General features: G+C 40.3%; 1 protein-coding gene across 1 annotated transcript in view; it reads left to right on the top strand.

Moving 5' to 3' along the window:
• KIAA1109 (KIAA1109 ortholog) overlaps positions 1 to 13078 on the top strand; it is a 236674-nt gene that overhangs the window by 15891 nt on the left and 207705 nt on the right. The window contains 1 exon segment of the mRNA XM_030564256.1: positions 7791 to 7920. Coding sequence (XP_030420116.1) covers positions 7824 to 7920 — 97 coding nt within the window. The 5' untranslated portion in view covers positions 7791 to 7823.

Below are 13078 nucleotides of genomic sequence, written 5' to 3'. Positions count from 1 at the left end.
GATAACATTAGCTGTGCCTTTTTAATATTTCTTTCCCAGTGAAGAAAAGCAAGTTTATGACAGATAACACGTGGGAGGAAGGAGGGAAGGCAGCTGAAATTACAGATCAAGAGAAACATTGCTACATAACTACAAATATTGAGTAGTACTCCTCCTCCCTCTTAATGAGATATAATTAATAACCCAAGTTAAAGGTGATTTATATTGAAAAGACTTTTGATCATGTGCAGAGTGCAGAATTTACATAAAGGTTTTGTCTTTGGGAGAAAGACTTGGGTGAGATTAATTGCTGTTTAAGAATGTGTTTTACACAAATATTTGGCCAATCACTGATTTGTTTATTAAACTAATTTCTTTGAGTTTTTAAAGTATAAAACACTAGATGTAAATAATGTAGATCAGTTTTTTAGAGGACTGCATGTGGCGGAGTGATTACAGCACTAGGAAGTGGAATTCATAGACTCTATTCCCTGCTCTGTCAACTTTCTCTGTCAGTTGAAGCAAGTCAGTTCTTTCCCCCTTTGTCTCAGATGCTGTAAGGCTAAGTTTAATGTCTGTAATGTATTTTGAGATCTTCTGATGAAAGGAATGATATAATTGCAAAATATTGCTTCTTGCTAAAGAAAATATCAGACATTTGTTACAGCACTTTACACTTTCCTTTCAAAGTGCTCTATGACCATTAACTAATGGGCAATATAAAATAGAATTCTTGCGTATACTTGTGAGGATGGCAGGCAGGCAAATTATTCCCATTTATAGATAGGGAAAACTAAAACACAGGCATATTCCCCAAGACTGCAATCCTGGTCTGTACTAGATACGGGGACATAGTGTAACCCACACACCTCCTGGGTGTGGTGTTCTGTACCATCTAGTGGCACTGAGACCACTTAGGCCTGGTCTATGGTGGGGGTGGGGATCGATCTAAGATAGACAACTTCAGCTACGAGAATAGCATAGCTGAAGTTGTGTATCTTAGATCGACTTACCTCCCATCCTCACGGTGTGGGATCGACAGCCATGGCTCTCCCATCGACTCTGCTTCCACCTCTCGCCCTAGTGGAGTTCTGGTGTCGACAGGGAGCGCGTTCGGGGATCGATTTATCGTGTCTAGATGACGCGATAAGTCGATCCCCAATAGATTGATTGCTACCTGCTGATCTGGCAGGTAGTGTGGAGAGAGAGAGAAAATGAGTCTGCCCAACAGCCATAGCTAACAGCCATTTGGCTTTTAGCTCATACGGTGGAGGCTCATGCACTAAACTCCAGGGTTTCAGGTTTGATCCTGCCTGCTGACGACAGGAGTCTGTTGACATTACAAATCGGGGCTTATCTGGGATTTCAACTTGGAAGGCTCTGAAGCTTGGGATGCGCTTATTCAGCTAGGGGGAATGTGTAACCCACACACCTTCTGGGTATGGTGTTCTCTTCCATCTAATGGCACCAAGACCACTTAGAGAGATAAAATGAGTCTGCTCTACAGCCTTAGCTCACAGCCATTTGGCTTTTAGCTCGTGCGGTAGAGGCTCAGGCACTAAGCTCCAGAGGTCCTAGGTTTGATCCTGCCCAGGCAGTAAATTCCTTTAGTCTATTTTCTTAATATACACTGTGCTCTCTGAATTAACGCACAATTACCATTTTTTAAAGTTCATACCCTGCAGTTCCCTTTGGATTGTGCACTGCTGTGGGATTCCTAGGTAGCAAAAGTAGTTAAGATTATCTCATCCTTTACCGTTTTCTCTTGGATGTAGGCCTTGTCACAGTTACTTATGTCTTTGTCATCTTCAGGTTGGATTATAGCAAAGTGCTTTATGTGGGGCTACCCTTGAAGATTACTCCAAAGCTTAAGCTACCTCTTAGCTGGTAGTGCTTTTTGTGAAGTGCATATTACATCTGTGCTCTATGGACTTAGCTGGCTACCAGTGGTTCTGAGTGCCTTTATAGGCTGTCGGAGGTGGTTTTCTATAACTATACCAAAATCAATCTTTGTGTTTCACCCTGACAATTAGAATCAGGTGGGATGGGTTATGGTGGCAGATCTATCTTATTAGATGAGTTGGAACCTGTACTTTGCTCCATCAGTCTGAACGTGTTTTGCTCCATCAGTCTGAAAAGTCAGTTTGAACATCAGGGTACATTGGAAGACCTATCTTTTTACTGAAGCTGTGTTTGAAGATGATGGTTTAAATGGTTTTGAGCTGGTGAAGTTTATTTTAGAATTGAGCTTTAAACTTGAACAGCTTTTATTAATTTGAATAAAAAAGCTAAACTTTCCTACATCATTGCATTACTGCAAGGAGTTTTCCTTCAAATCATTTTTCATAAAATAAGTATTATAACTGACCAAACATACCCTTCATCTTTAAATAAAACTGAAAAGTGTGAGTCGTTGTAAAATCAACTTTAAAGGAGTGCCCAACTATATTTCTCTTTGTTTCATACAGTTTAGGTCTTGGAAAGTAATGCCAGAAAACTAGAAAATTTAAGTAAATTAAAGCATTGCAACTACTTGTTCTTAAGTCTAGATAGCAATGAAATAACTTTACAGGAATTGGGCTGACTTTTCCCTCGATGGATGATTCTTAATAAACAATTGAAATGTGTTAGAGGTTGAACTTGCTTCCATTGACTTCAGTAGAAACTGGAAAACGCCTTGCACATGTGTTTTTTGAACTGTGTTCACATAACTCAAGGTTTTTCAAGCTTGGGTTGCCGCTTGTGTAGGGAAAGCCCGTGGTGGGCCGGGCCAGTTTGTTTACCTGCCCTGTCCACAGGTCCGGCCGATCACGGCTCCCACTGGCCACTGCTCTGGGCCAATGGGAGCTCAGTGGGAGCCGCAATCGGCTGGACCTGCGGACAGGGCAGGTAAACAAACCGGCCTAGCCTGCTAGGGGCTTTCCCTGTTTGAGAGACTCTGGCTTAACTAAAATATGGTTCTAGTAGATGAAGTGAAAACACAGTAAATGTTGTATAAGGCACTCATGTCACATTATCTGATATTTATAGTGTTTTGACTGTTGCCTCAGGCTGTATTGTGAAGGGCAGTAATGATGCTACTTCGGAAGAGTTTTAGGCTGCTAAACTGTTGGCCTGCATAATATTTAAGGGTGAAGAGTGGAGAAGAGGGCTGGCTGAACATATGGAGAAGATCCTGTTGAATCTCAAAATGCTGTTTAGCTCTATTAATCACTAAATAGCCTTCCCTCTCAAAATTTTGCTCCTACCTCTTGCATCCCCAATACCTTCTTCTTTGGAGTTTTGCTAAAATGTAGATATGTTCGTTTCTAGCTAGATTGCCTTATAATAATAATAACTTCCACATAATATATTTTTATATTGCCTTCCAACTGAGAATTTCAATCTGCTGAATAAGAGTTACTTAAGATTCAGCAACCCTCTGAGATATGGTATAGGTATATGCTTATTCTCATTGGACAGATGGAGAATTTGAGATACAGAGAGGTAAAGTGACTAGCCTAAGATCTAACATATCAGTGACAAACCCATGAACAGAACATAGGCTTCCTGACTTTCAGTCCTCTGAATGAGCCGGTAGACTGTTGCTCATGGATTAGCAATGTTCCAGTGTTGGTAATACTGTTTTAAAGGACCATAGATTCACTCAGTCCTGACTGATTATATTTTAGTTTTGTTTTGTATTCATCTTTTCTCGTGGATGATTGTTGAGCTGTGTTCTCTAGTACCATTGAATATTACCACTGCTTGAGTAGCTTGGTCTGGTGAGTGATTTTTCTTCTTCCTCTAGATTAATTCTTTCTCGTCCTTTCTGTCAGTCAACACATCTTTTCATACTAGTGACACTGAAAATAATCTGAATGACTAATATTCCACTTGGTTCTTATAGACATTGAGTGCGTACATTACCTAGGAAGAAGATTGAGAGGTAATGGTCTAAGTTTTGTGATAGACTTTGATGTCTCTGACAAAGGTAAAAGGTCTCATTTCAACACTGATTTTCTTGAAACCTCACCTAATTACATGGTTACATTGCACTGTATAGCTATAAAATTAGTCTGAAACTCTGAAATATTGATTCTGACTTTGAGATGTAATTCAGGCTCTCTCAACTTCAGAGTTCTTATTTCAAAAATTGGAATGTGCTGCTTAATGTCCAGAAGTGGTAGGCTTTTATTTGAATCAGTTACCTCACATTTATATAACCTGTTTTCCTAATTGCAAATTACTTCTTAAATACACTAGTTGTAAGGGGTCCATGTTTCCAGCATGCAACTGGTGGGAACTCTAATAGCTTTGTAGTTTTTGGACAGGTTCATTCTGTTTTACTGGAATGCCATCAGTTTGCATTGTCTTTTCCCCTTCTCCCTAAAGAGACCAGTGTGGCAGATGTGAAACATGGAATATTCAAAGATTATGGAATCAGCTTTATAAGTGTTATATGTATCTTTATGGCTTGTTAGTTCTGGCTCAATGGGTGAGTAAAAGGGATGTTGTTCAAGAAATAAAATCAATAATGTGTAATTAATGCAAATACCTAATGCTGAAACAATGTAGATATCAAGTCTTTTTTTAAGTTACACCTTCAAGGGAAATAGTATATACTGGTTTGACCTGGTTCAAGAAGCCTAAGGATATAAAATACTTGAAACTGCATAAAGTGACAGACGTGATCTGAGGAAGAGGGTCACTTGCACTTGATCCAAAAACTGACTGAGTCTGTGCCCAGAGACAGGCCCCGTGGGAAGCCTGAAGTACTTTAGCTTTCTAGTCACCCAGCCTCCACATGGAGAAAACCCTGACAGGACTAGACGTACATATAAGCTGTTTGTTTGTATAATATGTTTTTTCTGCAATGCTTTTGTTCTGAATGAATAGTACTTTGCTTCATAAAATCAGACTTCATGAGCTAATCACAGTAAATTGCAGGATCCTGCAGCCTAGGACCCAGATCTAGCTCCCTGAGAAACGTGACTGCTAGAGGCTTGAGACCAAAGAGGGGGTGACCCTTGAGGAGGCTACAAAGGGGATAATGGTGCTACTAACTCAGGAACTGTGGCACACAGTTCCTGTCCCCTGGAGTTTATGGTGTATGTTTGATAGAAAGCTGAGCCAATATTCTAGATAATTACTTGTGGAGATGGTGGATCTCAGTACTGTCCTGATGGGGTGTAGCATTATTTCTATAGCTCAGTGGTTTTTTTGAGGCAGTAAACACCATAATGCCATACATTTTGGCTTTTTTGTTTTTGATTTTTTTTAATCATCCTTTTCAGTTTGGGAAATGTTTCTTTCAAATATTGATGGTGATGATTCAAATCTTAATTGCCAACAGACAAAGCCCAGGGAGCTGTCATTGCGTTTTACCCATTAGTAGAGCTCTTTGTGATGAATAGGCAGACTAGAAAACAAGAGCAGGCTGCTGTGAAGATTGTCCTACCTCTCAGGGCAGCAGGAGTTTCAATACTGAAGACATTAAGTTGTCCTAAAGAAGAAATGCTCATGCCAGGCAGCACTGAAAGACACTACTCAGAGAAAATGAAGCATGAGTAAATACTAAGGACCCAACACATAAAGCAATCTCCCATTGCGATGTCTTTTCTCCCTTCCCCCAGTTTACCTCTCTATGCACAGATGTAGTTAGCCTAAGGGACTGGCACAGATGATCTAAGTATTAGACCATGTTGCCATGGCATCTCCTCTCAGCACCCATCCATGGTCCCATGTGCATCCATTCATCTAAGAGACTAGCACTTTTGGCCATCCACTAGCAATCTTTGCCTTATTCCTTTTCACCTTCCATGAGAAAGGGGTCAAGACAAAGAATTTCTCTTCCCCCAGCACATGGAATGTGAGGCAGCCTCTGTGGCAACCATCCAACCAAATTCCTAGATGAGAAGCTTGCTGGGAGCACAAATTTCAGATAACATGATCTTTTCCCTCTCTGCACCTGTGTAGGAAAGGTCTAGTTTTGGAAGAGTTGTAAACTTCCTGTCACATTTGTGCTTGGTGGTAACTCTTGATGCACACAAAGGTCGATGGCTATGAAGGGCTTGATGCCTCTCAATGGACGCTTTCTAGGCCAGCTTTCCAGGCTGTTTTGTACATATTTGGGTTGATGAGACTTGGGAAGGGAAAAATCTCTGGAAAAGATCTTTCAGCCCTCAGGTAGCTGAGCATGTCTGCTTGTGTGCATACAGATCCTGATTGCAGGTGCCTGAAATTTCACATGCTTGCTCATTTGGAGCTTGATGTAAACTAGCAAAGTTGGGCAATTGTGCATACATGTAACTGTGCACTCACCTGGCAACTGAAAACCATGCTAGGTTCTTCAGACAGGGTCCCAGTCTGGAACTCTAATTTCTGGGCTGGTATGAGGGACTGAGAAGGGAAAGGCATGAAGCCATCTTCTATCATATTACCTTTTAGAAAGGGAGGGAAAAAAAGAGAAGGAAGAACTAGTCGTCTTTTCGTGGCTGCCAGGCATAACTTCCCTGAAAAAAATATGAATTACAGGCTTGGTTTTTTGTTTTGTTTTTTTAAAACACTCGGTGTTCAGTTATACACCTAATACGGAAAAGTAATCACTGAATGGGTGTACAAATGATGCACCTGCCTTTTTGGAAGTCGAACTCTGCATTTCTGTTTGGCATTATGAACTTAAGACATTTTAAAGAAAAATTATGCAATATGTTTCTGAGCTATTATATGCCTTAGTTGGTGCCTTGAGGCACAGTGCTAAAAACTGACCATCTTTTTAATTCTCCTGGAGAGTATAGTAATCCCTGTGAAACATACTGTCTGTGACTTAAATCTGCTCTGAAAGCAACACTTTGTAGAAGTGAATTTCCTGTGTATTAATGTGAAAGGTACACTCTCTTTTATCCACATTTGCTTGTAATGCTTTCCTTGTTGTGTGCTAACTAATTTAGTATATATTAGTTGCCTTTACATTGTGGAAGAATAACATGTTTTGTGGTGTGACTTGTGCTGTTATAAGCTTGTTAGTCACTAGATGGCTCCTCAGTCTTGCTCCCCTGTGTGGGAGAACACAATTCATGACTGACTTCATTTCCATTTTGGCAGAGGTGGAGTGTGCTGATGAAGTGCACTCATTGTAGTAGGAAGAAGCACTTTGTATTTTTCAGTAGTGGCTCCTCAGCAGGCACTGGAGTTGCTGAAAAGATAACTAGGAATCATGATGAAGTTAAAGGGAAAATATTTTGGTGCTCTGATGCTAATAATCTTGGGCAGTTATCCTTCCAATCCTCAAAGTAGGTATATGGGGAACTCTAATATTAGTCAACTTTACAAATCTTGTACGAGGTTGGCCTGCCTTGTATGAGGTAGAGCAGTGGTTCTCAAACTGTGGGTTGGGACCCCGAAGTCAGTCGTGACCCCATTTTAATGGGGTCGCCACGGCTGGTGTTAGACTTGCTTGGGCCAGGGGCCAAAGCCCAAGACCAAGTCCCACCGTTTGGGGCCATTGCCTGGGGCCAAAGCTGAAGCCTGAGTCCTGAGGACTTCATCCTTTAGTGGCGGGGCTCAGGTCACAGGCCTCCCCATTTGGGGCTGAAGCTTTGGCTCCCGCCCTCCGGAACAGCTGGGCTCAGGCTTCTGTCCCCCCTCCTGGGATCATGTAGTAACTTTTGTTAGAAGGGGTTCAGGGTGCAATGAAGTTTGAGAACTCCTGGGATAGGGTATGAATGTGAGAGCTAAACTATTTTGAGTTATTTAACATAGTTTTGTGTGGGAACTTTTTGATAGTTTTGCTGTGCTATATTATTCAGTTTGGAATCTCTCTCTTTCAGCCCTTTAGACACTGATACAACAGCAATCTAGCAATGGAACAAAGAAAAAATGACAGTTTTGTCCCAAGTATCACACAACTGGAACACTTTTTGACAGAACACGACTCCAATGTTGTTTGGCTATTAGTGGGTAAGTTGAATATATTCTGGTTTTGTTAAATGTTTTTGTGAATCTACTAAACATACTTTTCTAGATAACTGGATGCTTATATAGCATCTGTTGCATCTGTTACCTAGAAAGATCCCAGAATATTTGTACATAGAAGCCCCTTCATTCACCATGTAGCTGTTTAATAGGACCCAGCAACACTACAACACAATTTAAGAAGGAAACAAAGAACTGCTTTCAATTTAAAACCTCAGGGAATTGGGCCTGGTCACTAAGGTTAACTCTACTCCTATTTTCCCCCCTCCCACCAAAAAAAGCCTCTATGGGAACTTCACTAACAACAAGAAGCGTTTAAAACAGCTATTTGACTCTCTCTCTCTCACACACACACACACACACACACACACACACACACACACACACACACACACACACACACACACACACACACACACACACACACACCATTATATTTCATTTTTTCCTGTTATGTGGAGGAATGACTACGTTTTCTAAAAGATTTGAAAGTAGTAGTGGTCTGTGTTGCAATAACTGTATAGTGCAGGATGCACTTACGTGTTTGTCACAGAAGATAGCGCACATATACTAGGTATGTGGCATAAGTGTAGGGTAGTCACGTTGGTCTGGAATGGGGAAGCCATAGTTGTGTAATGCATTTCAGGTTACTCAAGTGAGCGACAGTAAAGCCTCTACATCACACCAAGCCATAATTGGAGCATTACAGCATGTTACACAGTATAAAGGTGATGCAAGAGCAGGAGAACCAACCTCAGGACAGACTATTAAAAACCAGGGCACAAACCCCTAACTGGTTGTGAGTTCTAAACTTAGATTTCACCAACCAAGTGCAGCACTGTAGGCACTTGAACAGCCTTAACACAGGGTCACAGATGATCCCCTTGAGTACTCCAGTCTGTCTTGCTATCCAGGTGAGCATATCTCTATGGTAGATGGCCCCATTACACCAAGAATCACAGCAAAATATTCAGGTTACTTCTGATCCTGAAGGACCAGTCCCTGGCTCCAGGTCACTTGCACTTTAGGTCTCACACCAAAGACAAGGCCAATCCCATAATAAACCACATGAAGATTTATTAAATTGGAAAAGGAAATTAGAGTTATTCACATGGTTTTCGTGTGTTGGAAGTAAATCCTAGTGGAGATGATTGAGTGATTCTGTGTGTTTTAACTCTTATCTGGTAACAATAAACTAGTCTCTCAGAGACTATCTCCAGGTGTTGTGAGGTGAAATGAACAAATATTAACGACACTCTTGTGGGAATACACACACACACACACACACACACACACACACACACACACACACACACACCCATGTACCAGCTGTGTGTGTGTGTGTGTATGTTTTTCTATTTTTTTGTTGGAACTTTATTAAGCACTCAATTTTCTGAGGAAATTATTACTAGTGTTGGAAGGTAAATACAAAGCAAGCAGTTCTTTGCAATAACTCTAAAGAAAATTTTTTTGCTTTTTTTGTTTACCTTTGTATTTAATTTTAAAATGTATTTTTGCCCATTGTTGTGATATCTGGGTACATAAACTAAAACATAAAAGTATTGCATGCAATTGACACAGCTCAAATCCACTCATGCCCCTAAGTGTCTTGGTCAGTGGATGAAGATAAAAATTCATACTAAGGAAGAGCTGCAGGTTTTTTTTTTTATTTTTTTTTTTTTCAAAGTGTCTTCAACCAAATCCTAAAATTGCCAAATGTTGGTTCTGGAGGATTGTAATAAAGAGTGAATTATAGAGCTGAATACTTTCTGCTAAACTTTCCTCCCCATTTCCAGAAGGCCCCTTGGGACAGACAGCAAAACTTTCCTGTTGATTGCAACTAATAAGGTAGAAATTGCAAAGGTGCAATGATTGCCATTAAGAAAGCTGCATAGTCACTAATGTACTACAAAACATGCACTAATTAACTGCACAAAACTTGTATTAATATCTTACACTTTAAGTGAAAGATTTAAGGCCTCAAACTGGTTTGCAACCAATATTTATTTTGTAGTATGCAATTTTAAAAATTCTTAACATAGCAGGTTGCTTGGAACTACACTTTAACAGTTTCAGCATTTGAGGATGGGTGCAATTGGCAGTTCACTGGTTATGTCTCTCATTTATGTAAATTAGCAATTTATCTCCATTATAAAGGATTTTTATGCAAATTGCAATTGACTCCCATTTATTCATTAACTGCGGAATTCAACTTTATAATGTTTCTGTGAACTTGGCATAGGTACTGGAAGTAGGGGTGCTGGGGGTGCTACTGCACCCCCTGCCTTGAAATGGTGTCCATTATATACAGAGTTAACAGTTTGGTTCAATGCTCTCAGCACCCCCACTATAAAAATTGTTCCAACATCCCTCGAACTTGGTACAAATGATTCTTAGGTTATTTTCAGTGTTTTTTCATTTTTATATTCCTTAATGTTAAGGGGGGGATCTATATTTTTGATGGTAAGAACTGAACTTGGCAGGCGAAGGGGAAAACACTTAAAGATTAAAGTAATTTCAACAAAGGATTTAAATTTGCCTATTTAAAACACTGACTAGGTGTAGAAAGCCCCAAATTCACATCCTCAAAACCCCTGTTCAGCTACTGCCTAACCCTGTAGGTGCCTAAAATCTGATGGTGCCTACATTTCCACCTAAATATCTGCTAATGAGTGTGCGCACAGCCACCTCAGTCCTGATACTCGGTGCCTATTTCATGCCTCCCCTTCCTTCCCCCTGCACTTCCAGTTGGATCATCATACTAGGCATTACCCCACCCATCTCACCTGCAGAACCCAGTCTGGTAGGTGACCTCTGAAAATGCCTACCTTTATTGGAGGAGAGGGGTGTGGCCTAATCCTAACCCTTCAAAGGGAGATAGGTACCTAAATCTGGACCACAGAGAGGCACCTATCTCTACTTGGGATTCACAGCTGTGAATATCCTTCTGGATATAAGTGTTTGAGCTCTTTCTAGAAAAAAATGGAGAAGCAGTAGGTTCTGGTGCTCCCCTCTAGAATCTTCAGCCCAGTGATGAGAGCACTTAACTATGATGTAGGAGACAAGGGTTCAAATCCCTTTTCTGCCTGATTTGGAGCAGGGATTTCAACCCATGCCTTTTCCCCTCTCAGGAAAGGGCCCTAACCACTGGGCTATGTATAAATAAATTAGATTCATGGGAACAGGAACCTTGAACTTGGGATCTCCCACATCTCAGGTGAGTGCCCTAAACATTGGCTATAGAGTCACTTTCCCTCTTTCTCTGGCCAATGAATATTTAATTATGTATACAAAATGGAATGGCTTCTACAGGAGACCTTGAGAGAGACTCATCCCAGAATATCCTATAACCTAGCAGTTAGGACATGGGTTTAAATCTTACTCCAAATAAGAAAGGGAGAGGGATTTGAGCCTAGGTCTCCCACCTTCTTGGTGGCTGTGCTAACCACTGGACTAAAGTATCGAAGAAAGTAGTGGAAAAAAGGCTTAGGTGCCTAAGTCCAGGAGAGGGTTCATGGATTGAATCCCATTGGGAGATCAGTGCCTCCCTCCTATTGGCTACATTAGGGAGCTCTCTGCTCAGCTTGCTGGCTTTTGTGGATCTCATTCTTAGGGGCCTAACTCTCCCATGCCTTCTATCGACGCTTAACTCAGGGCTGTGGATTCCATTGGGTGGCAGGGTTCCTAAAGTTAGGCACTGCAGCACTGATCTTCAAGTTCATTCATGGACCTGTTTTCTTTATTGCTCACTTTTAAGTGTGCTGTATAGATTCATAACCATATTTTTTATGTGAGGAGGTACACTGAGATCACTCAAAATATAAAGATCAGTTAGAATTGTCATCAGATCTGAAATCCTATTCTCTGGCTGCTGCTTAATGATTCTCTCTATATAATTGATACATGGAACCCAAAGGCCACAGCCTGCTTTCTCCTTCTCTTTCCCTCTCCCTGTATAAGTTATTTAAACAGGTAGTGAAGAAAGGCAAGAATGGATCTGTTGTTTAAATTAATGGTTTGAGCAGGAAGTTAGGGGTACTGGATTCTGTACTAGTACTAGTTTTTGTTACTATAGCTCTGATATTGGGTAAGTCATTTAGGGCTTGTCTACACTGCCCCACAGTTTGGACTAAGGAGTGTGAATAGCACTACGCACCAAAGTGCTGTGCTGTAACTCCCCCATTTGGACGCTGCAGGTACAAACTAAAAGGTTCCTAGTTTGTTATGAACTAGGAATCTTTAATTTCTCTCATCTGGACACTGGTTGCAGTTACAATGGAGCACTTTGGTGAGCATTGCTATTCACACCCTTGTACACTGAACTGTGAGACAACATAGATATAGCCTTATACTCTTTCTATGCTTCATTTTCCCCATCTTGAAATGGGATAAGACTATCCTTCTCTTACATGGGTTTTTTGGTGCTTTGTATTTATAAGTTTCTTGGATATGCAGCGAAGTAGGTTGTAAAATTCAGTTTATATAATGCATAACTGCACTTTAAATGCAGAACTACATAATATGCTGTAGTTCATGCTAACGCTTTTAAGGAATGTGCATTTCTAACACTGGCTCAGATCTTGCAGAGGTTTAAGTAAGTATTTATGCACTGTGAGTTCTCCTATTTATTTGCATAAATCTTTGTAAGGTTCTGGGCCATTGTTCGTAAACCTGAATATACTAAAATTTCACAGCAACTAAAGGAGTCCTAGCCAATGTAAATGCAATTAGTATTTATAAACAAATGTATCTAAAAATATATTTCATCTAAAGATTTTTTCCACCTAAAGAGTTGTGAGTAATTTTCAAAGATGTTATTTAAAAAGCAGTGTTTAACAAACTTGTTAATTTTAAGTGCCCAGATCTTGTGTTTTGTGTGTGTGGTGGGAGTGAATTAAACTTGAAATATTGTTTTGAAGTCAGACAACAGTTAATCTAAAACTATAAAATAAATCAATTAGAGCTGAGTACAATGCCAATTTAAACTAATCCATCCCATGCCAGCCTGGGATTGTTCCCGTCAGACAGACCTTTCTGGAAACTTTGTGAACCATTTTGGTTAGAAATAGGTTACCTGATTTTAATCAACTAATGTAAAAACTACTTCTGGGACTAGAAGACCTAAATTTATTTTGATTGGCAT

This window comes from Gopherus evgoodei, chromosome 5, assembly GCF_007399415.2.
Source record: "Gopherus evgoodei ecotype Sinaloan lineage chromosome 5, rGopEvg1_v1.p, whole genome shotgun sequence".
NCBI lineage: Eukaryota > Metazoa > Chordata > Testudines > Testudinidae > Gopherus > Gopherus evgoodei.
This window is presented reverse-complemented; position numbering and strand designations above follow the sequence as displayed.